Raw genomic sequence first — 27,445 nt, forward strand, 5'->3', positions numbered from 1 at the left:
TCCAGTTGTGGCATTTTTCACCTGTGGTTTGAATTCTGCCCCACGACTGAGCTACCTTGGGAATAGAGGAGTGAAAGCAGCAAGAACTGCAAAGTGCTTCCATGGCATGGCCTGAAATGCTTTGCTGAGCAAACGTTCCAAATGCACCTTATCTGTTCATAATCACCATGGAAAATGTGCTGGGAAATGGGCATTTCACAGAAATGAGGGATTTACTTCTCTGTACAGAGCGATGGCACGAGGGCACTGGTGGATATTGTGATTGGAAAATCACAGGGGAAAAAAAATTAATGGTGGATATTGAGATTGAAAAATCACAGGGGAAAAAATAAAACCAAAAGGAACCTGAAAAACCATGGGAGAAAATACAGAGAAGTGGAAGAATCAATAACGGTGTTAATGAGAACTGCTGGAAATGCCCATTAGTGGGAATCACTGTTTCAGGAATCATTTCCAGCCATCAGTGCTGGAAATTCCCACACAAGGAGCACCTCAGGGATGTTGAGCCAGTTCCCAAAATTCCCAAACCATCATGGGGAATTCATTGAGGGATTCTGCTTCACCTCGATGTGTTTTTCTCACAGGGGTTGTGTGGAAAACATCAGGTGCCCCCTCAGTCCCTTCTGTTGTCCACCTGGAGAAGGGGATGAGAATGAATATTTCACTGTATAAGCACGAAGGGAAAGTTAAATCAGGATTTCTTTGGTGCAATCTTGCTGATGGTGCCCCCAGGAGGGAGTGATTGATTCCACTCACTCGTTCCAATTCTGGAAAGAATTCCAGAGTAGTTGGCAGCTGTGGAGGGATAGAATGTAAAGAAAGATGGTGCAGAAGGCAGTCTCACCCCCGAGGACTTGCAGCTGTACTAATCACCAAAAATTGGGAGCAGGCCTGCCCTTAACAGGCCACAGCTGTGTCCAATGAGGATGAGATCTATAAAAGAGTGGGTCAGGTGGGGGAGGAGAGAGCTGGAGTTTGTTGGTTGTGAAGAAGAAGGAGTTGGTGCTGTGAGGTGATGCCCATGAGAAATCACTGAGAAGGTATGGGAACTTTTGAGATAAAATTACAACAGGCAACAAGGTCAGAACTTCCCATGAGCATCCCAGGCGTCCACAGTGAATGAAGGGTTAAAGCAAATATCAAAAAATCATGGAATGATTTGGGTAGGAAGGGACCTTAAAATCATCCAGTGTCACCCCTTGCCATGGCAGGGATGCCTTCAACCATCCCAGGCTGCTCCAGCCCCAGTGTCCAGCCTGGCCTTGGGCATTCCAGGGATCCAGGGGCAGCCCCAGCTGCTCTGGGAATTCTCTCCCAAGACTCCTCACCCTCACAAGGAAGAATTCTCTTTTACCCCCTTCAACTGATAGCTGAATCCATAAATTTGGCTTCCTTTGGGTGACTCTGTGCAGAAAAGGGGTCGATGTCACCAGGAATTCCATGAGGAGGTTTCCATCCAGCTCCTCTGCTGCTCTCCCCCTTGTGCTTGCGGAAGCAGAGCTGGATTAATTTACACCTGCTCTAATTAATGAAAATAAGACAGAACTAAGGTCTGACTGTGCAGGGGGCTGCACCAAACTCAGCTCCGCATTGAGTGTGGTTGTTTGGATGGAATTGTTTCATTTGTCACCTCCTGGCTCTGCAGAGCTCCCACTTTCCCCAGTGTTTGTGTTCCAGTCCTTCTCCTTAGGGCTGCCTACAGCAAGGAGGAAGAAAGGAAACACTTTTAATCCATCACTGATTCCAAACAGGAGGATTTAGGAATTGGGGAGGTAGGAAGTGTTTCAGAAGACAACAGAACTCACTCACCAGCTCTGTCTCAAGGCGGTTTTTAGTATTCTGGAGGAAAATTAGCAGATCCAGCACCGGCCGGGGCCCTGACATGTGTTTGCTAATGACAGCTAATTAGGGGCTGTCTGCAGCAATCATGGGCTGTCAGCCTCATCCATCCGGGCTGGAAACGTAAGGGACACAAGAGCTGCCTCCCCCCATCTTCCCTAATTGGAGTGGTTTGCCAGGATTCACTGTGAATATCCAAATATTTGACACTGAACAGAGCCTTTCCCACATGGTGGGCAGGGCTGGAATTCCTGCTGGGCTTGGCATGGTGAGAGGGATATGATTTACTGGGATATTTCTGAATTTCTCCCATCTCCAGCCTTTTCAAGGATTGTTTCTCAGGATTCCCTATAAAAACTGGGAGATGTTTAATCCCGCATGTGAAAAACGCCAATCACTTGCTTTTAAAATTTTAAAAGTTTAATAGTAATAAAATGGTTATAAAAATAGTAATACAATTAGAGTAATAATAATTTGGACAATTTGGATTAGGATAATATGAGACAATAGAAACAAAGAGTTACAGACAGTCTGGGTACCTTATCTGGGCAAAATAAGCTCGAAAAAGGACCCACATTAACAGAGGATTAACCCTTAAAAACAATAACCTGTTGCATGTTCATACACCTCATCCATGATGCATAAATTCCATTCAAACACAGGATTCTGTCTGGGCAGTGTCAGCTTCTTCCTCTTAATCCTGACCAGCATCTTCATGGCTGAGCAAGGCAGGAAGAAGTTCATTTCTCCTGATAATGGAGCAATAAATTCTCTTTCTCTGAAAGATTCAGGTCTCCTGTGGCTGCTATCTGGTGTGAGTCCTTTCTTTAAAAAAGAATCCTATATAGCATAGTTTCTATTTTAACATTTTGTTATAACCTTAAACTATATTTAACACACTACTTAAGAGAATTACTACAGCATAACTTTCTAACACAACACATATAATATTCATTTGAATATTTGTGAAAAGCCAATCATAAAATAGGCATTTTTCACACCACACAACTTCTGCCGTGGTGCTCCTCTCCTCTCCAGCATTGGGGCACCATTATCCCATTTTCCTGGCAATGTGGCTCCAGGAGGGAGGTAATCCTGTTGTCACTCATTCAAGCTTTTATGGAATTCTGGAAATCTTGATTCCCAGCAATTCCTGGTGCTCACTCTGGTGTTTCAGGAAAATTGGCTTCGGAGCAGCTGCAGTGTAGAACCAAGTTCTCCTCCCACTTCATTTTCATCTCAATAAATCACAGAATGAGATGAGGGGACCCTAAATCCCATCCAGTTCCAACCCAAACCATGGGCAGGGACACCTCCCACTATCCCAGGATGCTCTGAGCCCTTTCCTTGGACACTTCCAGGGATCCAGAGGCAGCTTCTTTGGGCACCCTGTGCCAGGAGAAGAATTTTCCTGAGTTTTGCCTCCCCACAAGGCAGAATTTCCAGATTGGCCACCTGTTTATGGATGTGCTGGCCCTTTGCTCAGCTCCCTGCTGCACCTGGAAGTGAAGTTTGATGTTGGGATTTCCATGGAAGGGATTTCCAGGAAGTCCTTGGAAGTCAAGTTTGATGTTGGGATTTCATAATTTAGGGAGTTTCTCTTGGTTTGTGTCATAATCCTGGTCTACAAGGTTCTTTGTCTGGTTTTTGCTGACCTTGAGGTTTGGTGGGACAAAGTTGTCACCTCTGGGTGATGTTCTGGAGGCACCATCAGGGTGTTCAGAGAGCTCTTTTGGGCCTTTGATTCAAGAGTTGGATCTTGAATGATCCTTGTGGGTCCCTTCCAACTCAGAATATTTGTGAATCTGGGACTCTTCACCCTCAGTTGCTTCTCCAGAGTGGGAGAGATTCTTGGGAATCCAGAGTGACCTGGAATTTTAGGGCAGGAAAATTCACCTGGCTGGATTTCCCAGCACTCTTGAAAACCAGGATTCTTGGCAAGTGTCCTGCAGCTCAGGGTCACTTGGAATTGTGGCCCCAGAGCAGTGATGGTGACAAACTTTGTGTCTTTTTGCATCAAATTTCATTATAATTTCTCCATATAATCCCTTATTAGGCTCTAATGTTGCTCCTGTCATGTCAGACTTTTTCAAAGTTCATTTAAATGAAATCCTGACAATATTTTCCTTTTAATCTGCCCCTTTCCTGGCTGCTTCAGAGATTGTTGTGGCATTATTTAGGATTTCATGGTCGGGCCCTGCTCCTCCATAGGAGTGATGCAATTTTTCCCCCGCTGTGCCTTCAAACAAGGAATCTCCAAATATCCCTGGGATGTCTCCCACTGCTCCTGCAGATCTGATAAAATGGAGAGCTGATAAAATAATCAAACAATTCCTATTTATGCATCTCTGACAGGATAATTCATGCACTGGTGAGCGCCAGCAACGGGAAATTACCCTTGGAGTTGAAATTTCCATTCCAAAGTTGCATTGTACTTTTGTTTTTGCAGGCTGTGAGTTTCTGCTTGAATTTTATACCCAGTTGCCACTTTTACTGTACAAGCAAGAAGCTTGAATACAAAATATTTAATGTGCTTGTCTATAAATTGATATTTTGTAATAGTTTGCTCGATGCTGCTGAATTTTACATTTTGTCTCTGGCTTCTCAATAGCTCAGACATACAGTCCTTTAGGTGAGGGGTGTTTTTCTTAAATCTAAATAACAAAAACAGCAGTTGGAAATTGATTTTCTGGGCATTGTTCAACATCCTCTCATCCCTTGTACTCTGTCGTCGTCACTCACTTTGGGGTTTATTTGGAATATAAAAGAGTGGGAGATAAAGCAAGAAATTTGAGGTCTGGTTGGTTTTTTTTTGCTGGATTCTTCATGGAAAGGGCTGGAAGAGGTTGGAAGGAGCTGGCCAGGGCAGTTTGGAGTCCCCATTCCTGGAGGGATTTCAAAGCCATGTGGATGTGGCACTTGGGGACAGGGCCAGTGGTGGCCTTGGCACTGCTGGATCTTCCAGACTTTTGTCTTTCCTTGGTTTTTTTCTTTATTTTGGGCACCTGTGCTCTGTGGAATCCCTGTCTGGCTTTCAACCATTTGTCTCAGACATATTTTATGAAAAATCCTTCTGCTAGGATCTTTTCTCCTGAGAAGCTGAGAGGCCTCAGGAACAAAATGTAACCAATGGTTATCTGCTGCTGTGGAATGCAACAGGTGCATCTGGGATTGAGCTCATGTGGTTGTTTCTAATTAATGGCCAATCACAGCCCAGCTGGCTCGGACTCTCTGGTCAGTCACAAGATTTTATTTTCATTCCATTCCTTTCTTTGCCAGCCTTCTGATGAAATCCTTTCTTTTATTCTTTTAGTATATAATTTTCTTTTACTGTAATATATATCATAAAATAATAAATCAGCCTTCTGAAACATGGAGTCAACATTCTCACCTCTTCCCTCATCCTGGGACCCCTGCGAACACCACCACATTTGGTGAACCCTGAGTGAGGAACACTTCCACATCCATTCATTATTTTTCCTAATAATCATTAATCCATGAGATATTTTGGAAAGGAGTCCATGTCCAAATTTTACAAAGCAGGGTTTGTGCAGGTCACGTAGAACCACCCAGAAGGTCAGGACCAGATTCAAAGGTCTTGGTTTTTCCTCCTGCTCCGGTGGTTTGACCTTCATGAAACCTTCAGAAATCCTGTTTGGGAAGGGCAGGAATTCCCTGTGTCTGGAGGAGCTCAGGACTGACAGAGGGGACCTCCATGGAATGTTCCAGGCCTTTGAGCAGCCTGGGGCAGTGGAAGTTGTCTCTTCTCCATCCTTCCCAAGCTGCCTTTGAAATCTGACCAAGCTCTGGTAGAGTTTCATTTTTTTTTAACCACATGACCATTTTCTGTCCAGGTGGAATAATGGAAGGAAAAATCTCTGTTTTTTTCCTGAGGATGCCTTTCCTTGCCTTTTTTTCTCATTAATTTAATTTTTGGGTGCTCAGTTCTTTGAGGCCGTGGCAAACGAAGGAGGTGAGAGAAGAGCACAGCAGGAGGGTTAAAGCACAAGGGGCATTATTATTATTTTTTAATTAACTTTTCTTGACTTCATTCAGACCCTGCTCTACTGTCAACACAAGGTTTTGTAAATCCAAGGAGTGCTGAGGATGATTTTGGATGGAGATCCAGTGTGGGCCCTTTTAATTCTGAGTGCATCTGTTGAGATATAAATCCATTGCTTTTCCATATTCCATACCCTGATCCTAAAGCAGGGATTAATTAAATAGGTGGAGAAACACAGAAGGTTTTCTTTTCTATTTTGGGGTTTTTCTATTTAATTAAGACGTCCAATCAATTTTTTTTTTCCTAAGGTCCTCCACTGGTCCAAGACTCAGATTTTAGGCTGATTTCCTTAACTTGATCTTAAACTTTTGCAGTTATTTTTTAATCAGAGCATCCCTGAGCTCTGCACATCCTCAGCTTTCACCTAATCATCTCATTCTGCTGAACGTTGTTAATCACTTTTGGAATTTGCTTCCCACACTATTCTTCCATGGAGTTATGTATTCTGAATTTTGTTTTCTCTCTCCTCATCCCCATCCCGTCGCTCCAACCTCACATCCCATGAATATCCCCCCTGGTTTAATTCCCACAGTGCTGGGGGACTCTGGTTTGTGCTCACTGCTGGATGGAACTTTTTGGTGATTTATGGGATTTTCCTTCCTCCTGTCCCTGTTTCTGTACAATCCAGGGATCCCTGAGACCCCTGGATGGATGGATCTGATGGGAATGCCAAAGGTGCCTCTTCCCCAAGCCCTTTCTTCCTCCTCCCTCATTTATTTTCTCCACAGCCACTGACCAGAAACGTTCTGTTGTCATTCTGCCATTTCTCCTTTTTCCTCACTTTTTGTCCAGTTTCTTCCCACTTTTTGCTCCCCCCCAGAACCTCCCCCTGAAAAGTGCACGTCTCCCAAATCCCTCAGCTTTCAAAGATAAGCTGAGATCTGGAGCTACTTAGGTAGAGCCTATCTCAAATAATGCACGTTTGTGATAGGGAAAGAAATATTTATAAGGCATTGAATTCTTGGAATTGGCAGAATCTGGGGTTTATTTAACATTTTCCATGGGCCCATCTGCTGCTGCTGTGCTGCTATCGGTGCAATTATGATTTCGTTGATAAGGGGATGGGGGTGGAAATAAATACGGAGAGGGAGGAACTGAGAGGAGTTTTTTCAGGTGTCATTTCATTGGGGATGAGTGCTGCATGCTGATTTCAAAGGGGAAAAACCCAAGGAGAGCAGAGCTCTTGGATTCCTCTTCCTGCTCTCCTCTGTCTGAGGAACGTGGCGGAGGTTGGGATTCCATCTGTGCTCAGCTCTCTCCCCGAAATTCCCTGATTAAATGACATCACAGAGGTTTAAATCCATCAGCTGAAGGCTGGGAGCGTCCCATTAAAATAGAGGAATTTGAAAATCACCTAATTCCATGGGGAGAGACTCCTTCCACTCCCCCAGGTTGCTCCAAGCCCCGTCCAACCCGGAACACTTCCAGCTAAAACCAATATATTCTGAAAATGGATTTCTTTACAAGAAAAAGAATCAGCACGATCATAAATTTGGCTGAATAATAAATTATTCACAGCATTCAAGCACTATTAGTTAGAGGGAAAAGATGAAATATGCAGAGGGCTAAAATGATTCACACAGGGCTGGATGAGTTAGGACAAGTATTAGGATTCCTGGTGCAGTTTTTACAGTGCAGGTCAATAAAAATTCATGGAAAAAATCCAAACTAAAACTGCTGCAACATCCATCATATCTATGAAGCTGCATTGCTACATTGTACATATATTTTTCCCCTCTTTTTGGTAATTGAAAAGAATTGGGAGTTGTAAGGAGAGAGTGCAAGGAAACTGAGCACAATTTACAGTGCAGGTGGCCACAAAGGCAGGGTTTATATCAGAAAAACCCACTCATATTTTCTCAGATTGCTGCTGAATGTCTTGGTGGTTCCCAGGATTTATTCCCACCTCTTCCAGCTTCCCAAGCTTGGGGCTCTGTCATGCCCTGCAGGAATATAAACACAAACATTGGGCTTTATTTGCAGGGAGATTTCTGAATTCTGACTGCAGGAATTCCCACCCTCAGTGCTGTAAAATCCTGGGAACTCAAGAAGTGTGGGGGTTTGCCACATTTATTGGAAAACCACTGGGAAACCAGGAGCTCTGACTGACCCGGTGCTTGTGGGATTGTAACAGGATTAGGAACTGACTTTGATTGACAGTGGAGAGTTAATTAGGCTAACGACTTCCTGGCACTGTGCCTCTGGGGTGTCCCTTTGGAAAATCCTGAAGTGACCCCCAATCCCATCATGGAAGGGAGCTCCTACCCCATCCCATTGATCCCACCCCATCCCATCCCATGCCGTCCCATCCCACAGATCCCATCCCATAGATCCCACGGATCCCATCCCATTGATCCCATCCCAGCAGGAGTGGTGCTGCCTGGCAGGGCAGGGTGTGGATGAAATCTTGCTAAATCAGCCCATCTGTTCCTGTCCTTAATTAGTGTCAATCCTGTCAGGAATGGGAGATTCCCCATCCTTGATGTGATTATGGACACGTTTCACTGGAGGGTTCCTCTTCCAGTGTGTAAAGATCCAGGGAGAGCTTCCAGCACATTGCAGGCCTGCAGGGGCTCCAGGAGAGCTGCAGAGGGACTGGGGCCAAGGCCTGCAGGGACAGCACCCAGGGAATGGCTCCCAGTGCCAGAGGGCAGCCAGGGATGGGATCTTGGCAATGAGGAATTCCTGGCTGGGCTGGGATTGCCAGAGCAGCTGGGGCTGCCCCTGCATCCCTGCAATGTCCAAGGCCAGGCTGGACACTGGGGCTGGAGCAGCCTGGGACAGTGGGAGGTGTCCCTGCCATGGATGGGGTGGACTGAGATGATTTTCCAGATCCCTTCCAACCCAAACCATCCCATGCAGAGTTCCTGGATGCAGGGAAGTGCTGCCCACGTGCCCTTAACATGGAAAAGGATGGGACCTGTCCCTTTCCAAGCACTGATTTGGGGCAAGGGGAGGATGAGGACAATGGCAGGGTCACCACTTGGTGCCTCTCATTATGGGATGGGAATTCTCTGCAACCTCACAAATACCTGAGCAGCCTCTTCCAGCTGGATTTGAGGGGAATATTCCTGGTCAATACCCTGCACTCGGGTCTGCTCTGTGTCTGTGTGTAAAGATAATTTCTTGTCACACCCAAGCACCACCCTTTGATCTGATAATCTGTAATTAAGAGCCAGAGTGTGCCTTGCTCTGTCCTTCCATTTTCCACAATTCCCTGTTGAAAGAACCAAATCTGCTCCTCGCGTGCCACGTGTCAGCTGTGCTCTGTAATTATGGGATAATCAACCTGACACACACATGAACATCCAGTGACATTTCCCAGGGGCAGGAAATCGTTTTCCCACTGGCAATAACAGCCCTGGATGTGTTTGTGCTCCTGTTTGCAGCAGCTTTATTAGGTAATGAATTAAGTGTGATTTGTAAGGATCACTCTGTGGGCAGGAGACAGCAGCTGTCAGGAATTCCTCATTCCAGGTTTGAGGATCAGAAGTTGGGGGGAAAAAAAAATGTCAGCCACAAATGGGAATTAATGAAATTAGTTTGATTTGGAATAATGTAACTCCTGGTGTTGAGGCCATTGGAGCAAATGCCTTCCCTCTTTGGAGAAGAGGAATGGGATCCTTAATGGAGGCACAGCATCCAATTTGTCCAAATTTGCTGCCTCCAGGAGCACAGGGCTGTTGCAAATCCATGCTCCTCATTAGCCTGGCCCAGACCCTGCATGCCAAATGAGGTGGATGATCCAAGGCAATCCCAGATCCCAGCTTCTCATCTCTGTTTCCTCTGGAAGCTGATTCTGTTTTCCCCAAACACATCCTGCAGAGAGCCCTCCTTGGAAAAGGAGCCCACTGAGCCTCCTCTCAACCCTCCAGAGGAGCAACAAAATCCTGCTGGTGTTTCCTTGCCATAAATTCCTTTGGGTGAGAAACCTCCAGGAGAAATCTTGCTGGTGTTTCCTTGCCATAAATTCCTTCATGTTGGAAACCTCCAGGAGAAATCCTGCTGCTGTTTCCTTGCCATAAATCCCTTCATGTTGGAAACCTCCAGGAGAAATCTTGCTGGTGTTTCCTTGCCATAAATTCCTTCCTGTGGGGAAACCTCCCGGAGAAATCCTGCTGGTGTTTCCTTGCCATAAATTCCTTTGGATGGGAAACCTCCCGGAGAAATCTTGCTGGTGTTTCCTTGCCATAAATTCCTTTGGATGGGAAACCTCCCGGAGAAATCCTGCTGGTGTTTCCTTGCCATAAATTCCTTTGGGTGGGAAACCTCCCGGAGAAATCCTGCTGGTGTTTCCTTGCCATAAATTCCTTCCTGTGGGAATCCTCCAGTTGTGTTTTTGAGCATTTTGAGCCAGAGCTGCAAACTCTGGCTCTGTGGCCAAGGTGTGAATTTATTAACGAGGGGAGCCTGGAGCCCAGCTGGGTCTTTGATCACTGATTCTTGCCTTCTTAAATGAAAATATTGGTGTGTTCCAAGAGAGCTCAGCTTTTCAGCCAATTAACTAATGAGAGTGATTAGCTTGGAGCTGTGAGTAGGTTAAAGTCACCTGGCTGGAGTTGTGATCTCGACCTCAAAAGTGCAGAATTGTTACCCTGGCAGCCCTTTATAAACAGGATCTTTGTGTTCCTGTGCAAACATCTGGAACTGAACAGCTCAGAATGGTTTGGGTGGGAAGGGACCTTAAAATCCATCCCATCCCACCCTTGCCATGGGCAGGGGCACCTTCCAGTGTCCCAGGCTGCTCCAAGCCCCATCCAGCCTGGCCTTGGACATTCCAGGGATCCAGGGGCAGCCACAGCTGCTCTGGAAATCCTGTTTTTTCTCCTCTGTGGTGTTGTGTGCCCAGGGTTGGTGAGAAAGGAATGTCCTCGTGCTCCCATTGATCCCTTGGAGTGTGGGATTCCTTACCTGGGTGTCTTGGAGGGATTTGGGTTGTCCCTGTTCTTCTGTCATCATCTCCATGGGACTGAGTGTGGCTAAAACCAAACTCTTGTGCCCAGGTGGGCAAGAGGCCAATGGCACCTGGGCTGTGCCAGCCCCAGTGTGGGCACAGCCTCAGGGCTGGGACTGTCCCCTGAGGGACACCCTGGAATCCTGGGGACAGCTCTGGGCAGGAGAGCCCTGGAGGGGCTGGAGAGGGTCCAGGGAAGGAGAAAATGAGCTGGGAAGGGTCTGGAGAGGCTGAGGGAGCTGGGAAGGGTCTGGAGAGCCAGGAGGGGCTGAGGGAGCTGGGAAGGGTCTGGAGAACCAGGAGGGGCTGAGGGAGCTGGGAAGGGTCTGGAGCCCCAGGTGAGGCTGAGGGAGCTGGGAAGGGTCTGGAGAACCAGGAGGGGCTGAGGGAGCCGGGCAGGGGCTGAGCCTGGAGCAAAGGAGGCTCAGGGGGCCCTTGTGGCTCTGCACAAGTCCCTGCCAGGAGGGCACAGCCGGGGGGGTCGGGCTGTGCTCCAGGGAACAGGGACAGGAGCAGAGGAGTATAATCATTAAGGTTGGAAAAGCCTTCTAAGATCCACCATAACTGAGAAAATGGCCTCAAGTCGTGAGGAGGTTTAGATGGAATATTCAGAAAACTTTATTCACTAAAAGGGTTGTCCAGCCCTGGCACAGCTGCCCAGGGCAGGGGTGGAGTCCCCATTCCTGGTGGGATTTAAAGCCCTGGGGATGTGGCACTTGGGGACAGGGTCAGTGGTGACCTTTGGCCCTGCTGGGTTTGGCTTGATGACCTCAGAGGTCTTTCCCAACTCCAGTGTCTCTATGATACTATGGGGAGCCGAGGGAACGGCCTCAGGCTGGGCCAGGGGAGCCTCAGGGGGGATTTGGGGAAAATTCCTTCCTGGAAAGGGTGGTCAGACACTGGCACATGAGTGGAGTCCCCATCCCTGGAGGGATTCAAAGCCCTGTGGATGTGGCACTTGGGGGCAGGGTCAGTGGTGGCCTTGGCAGGGCTGGGAATGGTTGGACTCAATGATCTTGGAGGGCTTTTCCAACCTGAATGATTCTGTGATTGTCCTGTCCAGATTCTCAAGTCAGGCAGTAAGGTTTGGAAATTATTTGGGATCTGTGTTCTTCTACTCCATCCCATGTGTTTCAGGGCCACACCAACAGTTTTGGGTACACAACTAAAACGTGAAAAAGAGGATTATTTGTTGAAGGAATGAACTTGATGTTGACCGGGATAGAGGGAATTCATGCTCTGCCAGAGATTTCTGAAGTGGTGGTGCCTTATTTCCAGCTGTTAAATGGAATAGTCTGGGAATTCCACAGGCTTGTCCCATAGAACTGTTTCTCCAAATTCTTCCATGGAGAAGAATTTGGAGAAACGGGTTCCACATACTTCCACAGGTTATGGGATGTCCATACGTTCCATAACTTCCACAGGTTATGGGATGTCCATGCGTTCCATAACTTCCACAGGTTATGGGATGTCCAGCTGGCCCTCCTGGCCTTTTCTCCACGTTGGGTGATAGAAAATCCAGCTGCTGTGAGAGGACACTCAGAATCTCTCCTCACACTGCCCTGGTGGTGCCTCAGGCTGTGGTTTCCCTATCAGGACATCCCAACCTGTCCCACGTCCTCCTGGAGCTCCACCAGGGCACTCCAGCACTGTCTCCAGGTGGGCTCTGCAGTTACAACCTTAATTTGGATTTTCCTTCCCCCTGGTGTGTTTTTAGGGTTTAACTGGCTGTCCCCACTTGGGAGTCAGGGGGATGCTAATGAGGGATTGTGCCATCTGCCCACTGATTTATTGGGATTGATGAAGCAGTGGTGTCCTATTTCCAGCTGTTAAATGGAATAGTCTGGGAATTCCACAGGCTTGTCCCACAGAACTCTGTTTCTCCAAATTCTTCCATGGAGAAGAATTTGGAGAAACGGGTTCCACATACTTCCACAGGTTATGGGATGTCCATGCGTTCCATAACTTCCACAGGTTATGGAATGTCCAGCTGGCCCTTTTCTCCACGTTGGGTGATAGAAAATCCAGCTGCTGTGAGAGGACACTCAGAATCTCTCCTCACACTGCCCTGGTGGTGCCTCAGGCTGTGGTTTCCCTATCAGGACATCCCAACCTGTCCCATGTCCTCCTGGAGCTCCACCAGGGCACTCCAGCACTGTCTCCAGGTGGGCTCTGCAGTTACAACCTTAATTTGGATTTTCCTTCCCCCTGGTGTGTTTTTAGGGTTTAACTGGCTGTCCCCACCTGGGAGTCAGGGGGATGCTAATGAGGGATTGTGCCATCTGCCCACTGATTTATTGGGATGTCAGCACGAGGCAGACAGGACTAATTGGAGTCACAGGCACAGGGATGGTGCAGCAAACCTGGCCTGATCCTGGCCCTCGTGGGCTCACAGCATGTGCCACACCAAACCCAGGGGCTTTGAAACCTCTGGCTGGTCCCAGTTGTTCTTCCAATGCCATGCCTGCATTCCCATTCCAAATCAGAATAAAACAATGGAATAACCCCCAGCTTGCCCATTTGTAAAGCTGTCACTACAGCTCCTCCATTAACAGAGCCATTTGAAAGATTTATCCTCAGCATATGTTGCTTTTTAAAAGGGGCCAGATTGAGAGCTGGGGGGGTTGGAGCACAAAGGATGAGCCGCCAGATCCGATTGAGGAAAAAAAAATAAAATAATGGGAATAACAAGTTAATTTTTACAGAGCTGTTGTGCTCAGGAGAAAATGTGAAGTTGTGGGGGGTACCATTACATTCCAGTGGTGGTCAACAAACTGAATGTAATGGGACATTAAAGGAAATGGGATTTGATAATAGGAAAAGCTGAAGTTAGAGAACTTCATGTTTCACTTGGTTAATAGGGTGACATTATATGGTGGCTCTGTTAACGTAATTATTGCTGTGACACCCCAGTGTTTTACACACATTTAATGCTGCCTCACAGTATTTCTGTGTGATGGGCAGGGATTCCTGTGGAATTGTCAGGACTGTTTCAAATTACAGTGGTTTTAAAGCAGGGCTGGGTGAATTTTCTACCCTGCACGGAGCAAAGTAGTGGAGAAATGGTGTTACCTGTTGTGGGGAATAAAGCCTTGACTTTGCTTTTATATAACCTTAAAAAGGGAGAAATGGTGGAATCCTCCAGGTTTGGCTTCATCTTGGGTTCACATAAAACAAGGACATCACAGACCTCTAGAGAGAGGGATTGATGGAGTACTTGGGGCATTTATCTTCTGTAGGATTGGATTTAAATTACAAGTGGATCAAGGGAGAGTGATTTAGTCCAGCTGGTCATTCTGGGTCATCATCTCCATCTCAGAGCAATCTTGTCACTTGCAGGCAACTTGGCTCCACCTCACTCTGGTCTTGGGCTGGAAATTTAGGGATTCAAGGATGGGAAAGGAGAAATTTGGTACAGAGAAGCAAAGAGGTGGCTGGTATAGGAGCTGGGTTTGCTCAGTTCTGTATAAAGCGAAGAAATATCAATTATTAATTTATTTTTTTTTTGTGACAAAGGATGAAGTAGGAGCTCATCAAAGCTGGATTTGAGGCTGAAGGTGAAGCCTGGTGCTGGGCTGGGCTGGACATCCCAGCTCTGCTCCCCAGTGCCTGGAAAAGCAGGGACTTCTACAGGGGTTTCACATTTCCCTGTTCCCTGGATGTGCACAGTTGGGTTTTTTGGGAATCATCTCATCCTCCCCTGTAGTATGGATCATCTCTGTCTTTGAAAATGTTCATTCATGGGCAAACTCAGGCTCTGCGTACCTGAACACCCCCAAAAAGGCCCTCCATAAATGAGGAAGAGACAAAACCATTCTCTCACAGGTTTCCTGCAGCTGTTTTGGGGGATGAAAAGCAGCTTTGTGGCACAGAGGGAGTAAAGCTGCTCCCTGTTTGTTCTCCAGAGGCCTCGTGGTGTCCTCAGGGGTCTGTAGGGGATGAGCAGGGCCAAAGCCTCTTCAAAGGCTCCGTGTGGGTTGGGGTCTTGGTTTGGAAAGCCAGGTGTCTGCTGAGGAAGGCAGGAGCCTCCCCTGAAATGGAAAATGCAAACCCCCTCCCTCTGAATTGTTATAATTTTGAAATTAAGGGGCTCTCAGGCAAAGATATGGGAATAGGAATAACAGTTCTTTATTAGGAAAATTAAAATGCAAATGCAATGGTACAGAAAAAGGGGACAAACGACTGCCAGAGTGAGAGCAGGAGCTGACTGTGGTGGTGTTCACAGGGGTCCCAGGATGAGGGAAGAGATGAGAATCTTGACTCCATGTCTCAGAAGGCAGATTATTTTTTTTTTTTATGATATATTGTATATTAAAAGAAAATTATATACTGAAACTATACTAAAAAAATAGAAGAAAGGATTTCATCAGAAGGCTAGCAAGCAATAGAAAGGAATGATAACAAAAGCTCGTGACTCTCAGAGAGTCCAAGACAGCCAGACTGTGATTGGCCATGAATTAAAAACAACCAACATGGACCAATCACAGATGCACCTGTTGCATTCCACAGCAGCAGGTAATCATTGTTTTTCTTTTCCTCTGAGGTTTCTCAGGAGAAAAAATCCTGGCAAAGGGATTTTTCAGAAAATATCATGGCTACAGCTGCCCCCTGTGTGTCAGGGGGTGGCCCAGCCCCATCCCATGGGGGCTCAGCCCTCCTGCAGTGCCAGCTGTGGCTCTGCTGGAGCAGGGATCCTGCACAAGGGGGGAGTTTTCCTCTGCAGCTCCAGGGCTGCTGGAGATGGGCCTGGGCTCCCTCTGGCAATGCAGGGCAGCAGAAGCTGCTCCTCTGGCAATGCACTGGGCAAAGGCTGCTGTGCTGTGCCCAGGCTCAGATTGGATCCAGGTAGGAATGCTTGGCTCCTCCCCTGGGCAATGCAGCATCTCCCCATGGGATGCTGGGATTGGATCAGCCCTGCAGGGACACTCAGTGGCCATGGACAGCAGAGATCTCCTGCAGGGAGGATTGGCTGTGGGAGAGAGAAAGAAAAAACTGCCCCATGAACAGAGAGAATTGCCCCAGCTCTGACAGATGGGGATGGAACACACACAGCCCCACCTGAGCCACTCTGGGGGATGTCAGCACAGACACCCAGGGCTCTGCTGGAATGCAGCTCCTGGAGGCAGCCAACGTCCCCCCTGTGCTGTCCCTGCTCACCAGGGACAGGGGTTTGGCTCAGAGAATCTTTAAGATCCAAACAAAGCTTGAGTTTTATCAGGTTTCATCTAAAACCTCTGCAAAGATGCGGAACCAACTGGAGCCATCTGCTGTAGGGGGGTGAAAGCCAGCACCAGTCCCAGAATGGTTTGGGATGGAGGGACCTGAAGGCTCATCCTAAGTGAGCTTATCCTAAGTGAGCTCATCCCAAGTGCCACCCCTGCCATGGGCAGGGACACCTCCCGCTCTCCCAGGCTGCTCCAGCCTGGCCTTGGACATTCCAGTGATCCAGGGGCAGCCCTGGGAATCCCATCCCAGCTCCTCCCCACCCTCCCAGCCAGGAATTCCTTCCCAATCTCCCATTTGCTGTCAGCCCAAACCCATTAAGCCATTCCTTCAGTAAAGCATTCCCATTCCCTTGTCCCACACAATATTTTCCCAGTGTTTTTTTTCCCAGGGCTGTGATGCTGATACCCTTCACAGCAGTGACAACTCCCACTTTTGCCATTTTTGCTCCTTTTGGAGCTCATTTTCTCCAAGAGGGTTCCCCAAACTCCTGGCAGCTCCTCGTTCAGATTTCCCACCTGAGGATTGGCAAACCATGGAATTGCTGCGGGTTCCTGAATTTCCCTCCTGCCCTCACCAGAGATGAGAGGATGGAGAGCAGGAGGTCTGAGCATCCCTCCAACCACACCAGCAACTTCCACTGGCTGGGGTCTTGGGATATTTGGGAAGGAGGAGGGAGGAATCTGAGCTCCAGGGCACGAGGTGTGAATCTCTGGATCTGTTTAATTCTGCCTCTCCCTCTCCTGGCCCCAAACACAAGCCAATATTCCCCTCTGGAGACATCAGAAGAAATTGCACCTTGAGAGAGCCCCGTTACATCAGAAATTTGTGTCCTTCAGGTGGCAGCTGAGCATTAAAGAAACAATATTTTTAGCAGCAGCTGAGAGGTAAATTTTAATTTAATTTTTTTTTTTTTTTTTGGTGGGTGTTTGCAGGACCTCAGAAACCACAAAACACTGATTTTTCTGTCACACCTGCAGGGAAAGGAGGCATTTCTTAGCTCAATCTCACGGCTGAGCAACCACAACACAGAAATCGATTCTTTAAATCTTGTATTTTTTTTTTTAGCTGCTGTTAAAAAAAGAGAAGTCCTGGGCTCTTTCATCTTCCAGCACTAAAGCTCCTGGCTCTGTAGGGACACAGAACCTTTTTACAGTAACCAAAAGAATTATCTCGAGTAGTTGAACCTTTTTATGGTTTGGGAGTTTGTGTTTGTACAGGGAAAGGACTGAATTTGGTGATTTATCCAAAATAACCCATTAAACTCAGCTTGGGATTATGAGAACAACTCTGGCTGGTGCTGCCAGGTACTTGAAATTAATTATTAATTAATAATTTAGAGGAAAACACCCCAAATGTCATGTTTGCTGTTAGCAGCAGTCATTCCTCTGGTTGTCACCTTCCTGGATGTTTTCTAGGCTGTTTAATATTTAAACATAGCAGAAAATTAATGTTTTTTGTCTGGTATTCGGTGTGTTTCGGTTTAGTTTTGCTATAATTTAAAACACATACAAAGTAGCAAAACCTTCATTGAGTCTCCCAGACCTGTGTACACTTCTTTTGGCAATAATTTTAATTTTAATCACATTTTGGGGTCACCTAGAAAGGATCTTAAACCATTTTTCCTCTTTTTGGAGTGACTGTACAGAATCAGCTCTATTTCCTTGCATGGCCACGATGTTTATCAGCAAGGTGTGAAACATCAGTCGTGGGGTGGCTGGTCATGGAACAAAATAATTCCCTGCAGTGAAGTTTTTAGGCAAAACAATGTGATTTTTGTTACTTTAGGATCTGATTGATTGGTCTTCAGTGGCGACAATCCATGGTCCATGCGCTGCTGTGGATTATTTGAATTTAATTGCATTTATTGTGTTCAGTGCTTGTGTGATGATCAGGATCTTTTGTTCTGGAAGCATCTCCAGGCCTCACTTTGCCCTGGCAGGGCCTGCAGGGGCTCCAGGAGAGCTGCAGAGGGACTGGGGCCAAGGCCTGCAGGGACAGCACCCAGGGAATGGCTCCCAGTGCCAGAGGGCAGCCAGGGATGGGATCTTGGCAATGAGGAATTCCTGGCTGGGCTGGGATTGCCAGAGCAGCTGGGGCTGCCCCTGCATCCCTGCAGTGTCCAAGGAAGGATTGGAGCACCCTGGGATAGGGGAGGTGTCCCTGGAATGAGCTTGGAGGGCCCTTCCCACCCAAAGTGCTCTGGGATTCTGGGATTTGGGACACTCAGAATCCATCCCGAGGGATTTTTATGGGAAATGGGAGAAAAAAGAGAGGAGAAGGGAAGGGAGACCCTTCATGGTTTGCTGAGATTCCATGTGAAGGCCCTGGGTCCATGAATGTCTTGGAGAGGAGATGGATCCAATGTCAGGCTGGGAGAGCTGGGAATGTTCCCCTGGAGAAGGGAAGGCTCCAGGGAGAGCTTCCAGCACATTGCAGGCCTGCAGGGGCTCCAGGAGAGCTGCAGAGGGGCTGGGGCCAAGGCCTGCAGGGACAGCACCCAGGGAATGGCTCCCAGTGCCAGAGGGCAGCCAGGGATGGGATCTTGGCAATGAGGAATTCCTGCCTGGACACTGGGGCTGGAGCAGCCTGGGACAGTGGGAGGTGTCCCTGCCATGGCAGGGGTGGAATGAGAATCTTCCAGGTCCTTTCCAACCCAATTCTTTCCATGATTCCATTGACCCTCTCCCAGGATTCCCACTGCTGAGGTGAGGTGGCTTCCTGAGTGTGTCATGGGCAATGTGGGATCTTCCAGGTTCCTCTCTTGGTTTAGTGTGCCCTCAAACTTTCCAGAACTCACAATCCTGGGTATTTTATCTCTAATTTCCTTGAATCTGGAAAACCATTTTGGAATTCTCCATTCTGTCAGCAACTGGGATCCAGTTACAGGGATTTCTGATGGTTTTTTAAATATTTCCTTGCTCTGTGGAAGCTCCCCAAAAGGTTCATCCCAGGTACTCGGATGTTTCCTGACTAAGGCAGAGAACAATTCAGGATCACACAAAAATGAAATGTAAATTTGGGCTGAACGTCAGAAAAAATTGTCTTAATAAGGTTCTGGAATATTTGATATTTTTTCCTGTCATTCATTTGTTTGAGGAGAGGGTTTCAGATATTATTACCATCATCATTAAGGCATTGATGCTCTGCACTTCCAGTGCCTTCTGTTTCTTTTAATGATCTTTCAGAAGACATCTGAGAATGAGGAGTCAGAAGAAAGCCTTGGGAAGGCAGGAGTTGTAGGTTTCTAAATCAATCCACGCAGCTTTTTTAGGTTTTATGCTTTTTATCCCTCACTTCCAGCTTAGGTAAGACAGAGCTCACAGCCAATTAAGTTGTGAGTTAGAATGAATTAAATTTCCTGAAATGAGGCGCTTTTCTTTTTTTTCTTTTTTAATCCAAATGACTGTCATTTACCAAAAGCTACTTCATTTCCCTGAAAGTGCTTTTCTGTCTAAGGGGAATGCTTAATTGCAGCCACAAATCACCTCAAATGCTTTTATAGGAGGATAAAACAAGTTGAAAATTGTGCATCATTTTAAAAATGCAGGTTCTGAATTCAGGATAAGGTGCAAATTTCTATTTTTTTTTTTCCTTTGGCTGTTCTGTTGAGGAGCTCCATCCTCACTGTGTCCTTCAGAGCAGGGGCATCCCTATGAGCCTTTTTTTAGGATTTCAGGCAATTCCCAGGAATATCTACAAGTGACCATGATCCAAAATTTGGTGATACCCCTCAATCTGAATTTTTATTCAGGCAAAACATTTTGGTATTTTGGAGGTGGGACACAATTGATGGTTCTGAAGCCAGCCTGGGAGAGCTGGGGGTGCTCACCTGGAGGGGAGAAGGATCCAGGGAGAGCTTCCAGCACATTGCAGGCCTGCAGGGGCTCCAGGAGAGCTGCAGAGGGACTGGGGCCAAGGCCTGCAGGGACAGCACCCAGGGAATGGCTCCCAGTGCCAGAGGGCAGCCAGGGATGGGATCTTGGCAATGAGGAATTCCTGGCTGGGCTGGGATTGCCAGAGCAGCTGGGGCTGCCCCTGCATCCCTGGAGTGTCCAAGGCCAGGCTGGACACTGGGGCTGGAGCAGCCTGGGATGGTGGAATTTGTCTCTGCCATGGCAGGGGTGGAATAAAATCCTTGAGGTCTCTTCCAACCCAAACCATTCTGGGATAAATAATTGATTTCTGGGATATCTGTGGGTCAAATTACCTTCATTTTTTTGACATCTAAAAGTTCCACGGATGGCTTGGATGAGTAACACAACATTTTTGAAGAGGACTCTTAGGATGTATTTTTTTCCATGCTGTTAAACACTTTCTTGTTCTTTATAGAGACTGAATTCTGTCGGAAAAAGGCAGCCAGCAGCATTGGAAATTGAAATAAATAAATAGCACAGTGTGTGCCTGCGTCTGCCAGGCAGAAAATAGGGAATATCTGTTGGCTCTTTAATGCCACCCTACATTTCCCATTTCAAACACTCATTTTCAGTTTCTTGTACTTTGGCTGATCTTTTATTGCCAACTGGGGCTGATTTTTTAGAGAAATACTTCTGAGATACTTGGTTTTTTTCTGAGAAGGAGGAGAAATTCTGGTTGAATTCTGGTGAGTTTTCCTTTGGCTGGGAATTTCTATCTCCACATTTCTCAGCAAGGGGAAGTGTTGGATAAAAGGCATGGAAAATATAGAAAATAACCCCAAATTTGGCTTATTTGGACACCTTGAAAGAAGTGGAGTGCTCACACTTCTGCTTCATGGCAGCCAAAATTCCCTATGGGCACAATTCCAGCTGAAACTCCCAGTGGGCACAATTCCAGTCAAAATTCCCAATGGACACAATTCCAGCTGAAATTCCCAATGGGCACAATTCCATCTGAAACTCTCAATGGACACAATTCCAGCCAGAATTCCCAATGGGCACAATTCCAACTGAAATTTCCAATGGACACAATTCCAGCCAGAATTCCCAATGGACACAATTCCAACTGAAACTCTCAACGGACACAATTCCAGCTGAAATTTCCAATGGACACAATTCCAGCCAGAATTCCCAATGGGCACAATTCCAACCAGGGCTCAGCAAGGCCAGCCAAAGGCAAGGGCTGGTTCCTGAGTTGACAGCTCTCTCCCCTCTGGTCTTTTTTGGGCTCCCAAACCTGCTGGGCTCCTGGTAGAGAATCACAGGATGACCAAGTGGGATTGGGAACCATGGAAAATAAAAGGGTTTTTATTAATTATAGCTCTTTTTTTTTTTTACTTTAGCTGCAGCTAGCTCTAAATTTTCTGTCCTTTCTGTTTCCAAAGCCTGCTTTCCCAGCTTTCTAAAAATCTTCTTACTTTTCCTAACTCCCACAAACTGTGATGGTGAAATTCCCTCAAAGAGGGAGGTGATGGGATGAGAAGGCAGGAAGAGGGAAGCTGGGAAGCAGAGAGCCCTGTGGGACTTGGTGGCAGAAGAGTCACTCTTGGTGTCACATTTATTCAGGTGACAGCTGGACTTGGCATCCCTAATTCAGGGAATCCTGGAATGGTTTGGGTTGGAAAGGACCTTAAAGATGATCCAGTTCCAAGCTCAACACCTCCCACTATCCCAGGGTGCTCCAAGCCCCATCCAGCCTGGCCTTGGACCTTCCAGGGATCCAGGGGCAACTCTCACTTCTCTTAAATTGCAGATTTAATTATCTAAATTCTCTTAATTTAAAAAAAATAAAATCATGTTTTCCATTTTTAATCTGTTCTTAATGGAATTCTGAGTAACCCTCCCAGTCCAGGACAGGGAGGGTGCACCAGTGCTGCCATTCAATGGCCCAGAAGGATTCCTGGTGCAAATCTCACCTACACCTGGAACTTTGTGCTTGAGCCCCCTGGTCCTGTGCCCAGTGGGATTTTGAAGGCTGAAGCTCCAGAGTGGCTGCCTGGGGTGCAGAGCAGTGTAGTGTGGCATTAACATTCTCTGAAATATTCCCTTCACCCAGGGTTTTTCTCCTAGGAAGCTGAAAGGCAGCAAGAGAGACCTCAGAGAAAAAGGAAAACAATTCTTATCTCATTTGCTTCTCCTGTGTTGTGCTCACATGTGGAATGTGTTTGGAGATTGTTTACCCACAGGTGATTGTTCCATTGGATTCTGCTGTGAGTTGTTTTCACTCTTTGGCCAATCAGGGCCAAGCTGTGTCAGGACTCTGGAGAGAGTCACCAGTTTTCATTATTATCTTTTTAGCATTCAGTATCTTTTCTGTATTCTGTAGTATAGTTTAGCATTCTTTAATATAATATAGTATCATAAAATAATAAATGAGCCTTCTGAGAGCATGGAGTCAGATTCATCATCCCTGCCTTCATCAGGGCATCCCAGCAATTACAACAGTGTGGGATTCACTCTGCCTGCTGGAAATTTGGAGAGGTCATCTCTGAACCACAGCAGACCCCAGAAAATGGGGTCCCAGTTGTCCTCTGAGGCTGTAAAAAGTACCTTGTCCCAGTGGATTATCAAATCCAGAAACTCCTGGCTGTTCCCTGCTGGAAGCCACACTCTGACATCCATCGTTCCTTTTTCTTTCCCTTTTCTCTGCTCCCATTTCCCTTGGCAGGGATCTTTGGGATTAAATGAGGACTTCACTGGTTTCCACTCCTATAATCATTTCATCAAACTATCCTTGAGCATCCCAGCTGAAGGTCTCCCGTCCTTATCCTCCAGTTCTCTGTGCCCTGCACGGCTTCATTTTTAATAACTTCCTGCTGCCGTCGAGTTGAAATCTGCTTCCTAAGCTCCTGATCATTTGTTCTTTATCACAAGTGATGCTGAGCACTCACAAATCCCCTCTCAGTCAGTGCTGCCTGGCAGCTCCCTTGTAATCCATGATTATTTTATGGCTCCTATCAAGGAAAACAGGGATATGGTTTGATCCTGACCAGCATTAGGTGAACTCTTGTCTTGTCTGTTCCAAAATGTTAAAATTTAACAGGACACATCAAGGAGAAGTTTTCTGGAGATGAAGGCACAGGTCTCTAGATCTCTCTAAAATTCAAAATTTTTCATTCTTATTCACAATGTACTATTATATTGTATATTATATACATATATATATATTATAATATATATGTATATAATTATATTATATTAATATATATAATAGATATTTTATTGTTATATATAATATAATATATAATATATAATATATATAAAATATTATAATATATAATATATATAATATACAATATATTATATACAATAATATATATTATTGTATACACAGTATGTGAAAAATAATATAAAATTTATTCTAATCTTAATATCAAAACATAAAATAATAATCAACACTTCTTTTAATGCAACCAAAATTAATTCTATACTGGTGATGAATGCCAGGCACTGGGAAGCAAAACTTCTTGGTGAATACAGCATTTTCCAGTGCTGACCTTTAGTCTGAGGTGCAGGAGACACTGGGCAGCACCATCAGGATGTTGTGGGGTGAGGAGTTGCCACTCCTGGTGTAGGTCAGCACATCTGAGCTCTGGTGGTTTGCACGTGGTCATTCTCCCTCTAAAAAGGCTTTTTTTTTTAATTTGGTTTAGCCATTTTTGAGCATTTTCTGGATTTTAAAAGTGTTTAGAAGTTGTTCCTGTCACTTTGCTGGATGATGCTCATTCCCAGTTTGAGTTTACGAGCTTCTCCTTCCCACATGAATGGGGTTTAATAGTAAAATTCATATTTTGGTGGAGTTTTGTGCTCTGTAAATAAACTTATAAAGGAAGAGTCAGGGATTTACTGACAGCCATGGAAGGACACAGCAAATGAGTCCAACACAGTCCCATCAACCCTGGCAATGTCCCCTTAGGGACATGAGTGCTGTCACTCTGAGCTGGTGACATCAGCTCTGATATTTCTGGGATCAGCTCCGTGGAGTCTCTGTTCCCTTCCCAGAAAACTCCCCTGTTTCCCTGTTTTACAAAGCTGATTCCCATTCTCACCCTTCATCCAGGGAGTGAAGCTGCTTTTATCACCAGCCAGGGTCTCTGTACAAATCACAGACAGGACAGGGCTGCTGGGGACGTGCCTTGAGCTGTTTGATTTTCCAGCATCAGCCTCATTCCATGGCTATGGCAATGGGAAGATGCCCTCAGCTCACATCCCAGGCAGCAGACCAAGAACTCAATGTCACAACTCACTTTAGCAGTTTTTTGACCAATCCCACAAAGCAGAAGCACATTGTCAGTGGTTCCATCCAACCACTCTAAGCACAGGTACCTTTGGTTAAACAATGCCTGCTTATTTCAAATCCAAACCTGCTTGTGAGCCTTCAAACACAACACACAGAGCTCTGTTATTAACTCAGATTAACTCCCTCATATCTCACCAGATGAACTTTTCTGCAGCTTAGGGAGTTATTCTAGCCAAGCATTAATACACAGACCATTGTTCTGTTTGTCCTTGCTTTTCTACTCCTTACATAATTTTTCTGCTGCCCAATCTCATGGCTGCTGCTCAGCTCTAATCACAGTTCTGCTGTCTCTGAGGCTGCCTTTTGCAGCTTTCCCAAAACCCTCTGATTTTATGGATTCCCTTACCTGCCTCTGTGATTCCCTCCCTGCAGCATCTCTCCCTTTGGAGAGCCAATCTTCCAGCTGAGCTCCAAAGGGATCCCCCACGGGAGCTGCATTGTCCAAATGTGTCACTCCAGACCCATGGAGCCAACAGGGAGAGGATTTAGGGAGACAAGAGCTCAGATTGGATAGAAATCATCCATGGGAATTGGCTCCTCAGTCAGGGCTGGGAAGGGAAGTACCTCTTCTGGAGTGAGGGACGTGGAGGTAGAAAATTATGGATAATTAAGCAGATCTCGTTGAAGGGTTTGGGAATAGGGTCAGTGGTAAGGAATAAAATCATGGAATCCTTGAGGTTGGAAAAGACCTCTGAGATCATCAAATCCAGTCATTGTTCACCACCAAACCATTTCCTAAGGGCCATATCCCTATTCTTTGTCAGGGATGGTGACTCCACACTTCCCTGCTCTTCTTCCTGACCACTTCTCACTGCAAAAATTATTTCTAATATCCAACCTAAACCCTCCTCAGCACAACTCAGGACAGCAGGTCTCAATCCATTATGGCTCCTCATACTCAATCCCTAATTGTTTTGAAAGGAACACCAATTCCACTGCCTCAGATGTAGTTAAAGACATGACGAGGTAATTTCTGGAATAAACTCCTCCGTGGTAAACCAGATGGCAGCACAGAAATAAAGAGAGTTTGTAGGAGATGGCAAACATTTGGTGCTAAAATATTCCCAGAGTCATCCTGTTGCTCTGTGGGCTCAGGAATGGGATCCTGGGACGGAACAATAAAGGTTGATAAAAATACACCATAACACAGGCATCCATAATGCAGGAGGATAATGGCATCATGCATAGAAATTGCTTTTTTTCCATGCTTTTTTCTGGATTTTGAGCTGGAATATTCTGTTGTTAAGTTTAGAGGTGGGGGAACCGACCTGTGGGAATCAAGTGACCACCCCCAGAATGAAGCTTGGCTTTTTAAAGGGATTTGTGGCATCCTAGTTTTTTTAATGGCGATTTTATTTTTATAAGGACATCTTCCCAGTGTGTTCCAAATGGAAAAACCAGATTTTTTTAATAAGGAAATCTTCCCAGCATAACCCACATGGAAAAGCCAAATTTTTCTATAAGGATGTAGAAAAAAAAAAAAAATATATATATTATTATATATTATATATATTACAAAAATATAAAAATAAAAATAAATATAAAATATTATATATATTATATATATATATATATATATATATAATAAAATATAAATATAAATATTTTTAAAAGCCAGATTTTTTTATAAGGACATCTTCCCAGTGTGTCCAACATGGAAAAGCCACATTTTTTGGGCAGAAATAGGAATTGTGCCTGGCATGTGGATTTTCTCTCATTTTATCTGTCCTTCTCCAGCAATTTAGTCTCTATCTCACCAATTGTTTGTATTTTATCTCTGTTTTTTTCCCTAAAACTACCCTGTGGACCTTTTCTCCTCTTCATTCCTCAAGCTGGGACAGTCCGTGGTCATTCCCACATTGCTGGTGTTTGTGTCTGAAATTTTTTATAGGGATATCTTCCCAGCATGTCCCAAATGGAAAAGCCACATTTTTTGGGCAGAAATAGGAATTGTGCCTGGCATGTGGATTTTCTCTCATTTTATCTGTCCTTCTCCAGCAATTTAGTGTCTGTCTCATCAATTGATTGTATTTAATTTCTTTTTTTTTTTCCTAAAACTACCCTGTGGACCTTTTCTCCTCTTCATTCCTCAAGCTGGGACAGTCCATGGTCATTCCCACACTGCTGATGCTCAGGTCTAAAATATTGGAGTGGCAAAGGCAACGCCAACAAATCGAAAGCATCTTCAATTTTTACATTTAATTACAATCAATTGAATTTAATTACAATTCCTCCTTCCCCTTTCTGTGTGCCAGGTTCATCCAGGAGATCGAGCAGGCCATGGAGCTGGGCCCAGCCAAGCAGTGCCCTCTGAGGGAGTTCCTCACCATGTACATCAAGAACATCTTCCTCAGCCAGGTCCTGGCCGAGATCAACAAGGAGATCGAGGGCGTCACCAAGGCCTCAGATCCCCTGAAAATCCTGGCCAACGCTGACACCATGAAGATCCTGGGAGTGCAGAGGCCTCTGCTGCAGGTGGGAGCTGAGGGACCCCTCAGGACAGCCCTGTTGTCCATGCCCAGCCATGCCCTGGTTGTGTATCCAGTGAGGAATGGGTCCATGGAGCTGCTCCAGGGCTGGAGCCAGGCTGGGAGAGCTGGGAATGTTCCCCTGGAGAAGGGAAGGCTCCAGGGAGAGCTTCCAGCACATTGCAGGCCTGCAGGGGCTCCAGGAGAGCTGCAGAGGGACTGGGGCCAAGGCCTGCAGGGACAGCACCCAGGGAATGGCTCCCAGTGCCAGAGGGCAGCCAGGGATGGGATCTTGGCAATGAGGAATTCCTGGCTGGGCTGGAATTGCCAGAGCAGCTGGGGCTGCCCCTGCATCCCTGCAATGCCCAAGGCCAGGCTGGACATTGGGGCTTGGAGATAGTGGAAGGTGTCCCTGCCCATGGATGGGGTGGCACTGGATGGGCTTTAAGGGGAAGGAATATTTTCATGTGTGTCTCCTTGAGAAGTTCTGGGGCCATCTGCCATCACAGAGCTGTGCCATCAGGGTAAATACCCATTCCAAGCTCCCAGGAGGAGCAGGGATGGGATCCAATCCTCCCAAGCACGTTGGTGATTGATGTGGAGCCCCAGGGCTCCCTCCATCAGAAAAAGCTGTGAGGGATTTGGGTTGCAGATGGAGAATTTGTAGGAGAAGTCTCCTTT

The 27,445-nt window shown here is 46.2% G+C and overlaps 1 protein-coding gene across 1 annotated transcript in view; it reads left to right on the forward strand.

Moving 5' to 3' along the window:
• The window catches only part of EXOC4 (exocyst complex component 4), a 362,178-nt gene that overhangs the window by 242,512 nt on the left and 92,221 nt on the right, over positions 1-27,445 (forward strand). Inside the window, exon 11 of the mRNA XM_071424195.1 lies at positions 26,552-26,771. Within this exon, the coding sequence (XP_071280296.1) occupies positions 26,552-26,771 (220 nt within the window). The remainder of the gene's footprint in view (positions 1-26,551; positions 26,772-27,445) is intronic.

The sequence above is a fragment of the Agelaius tricolor genome, unplaced genomic scaffold (assembly GCF_023055355.1).
Source record: "Agelaius tricolor isolate 1412-34295 unplaced genomic scaffold, bAgeTri1.0.p SCAF_3, whole genome shotgun sequence".
Taxonomy (NCBI): Eukaryota; Metazoa; Chordata; class Aves; order Passeriformes; family Icteridae; genus Agelaius; species Agelaius tricolor.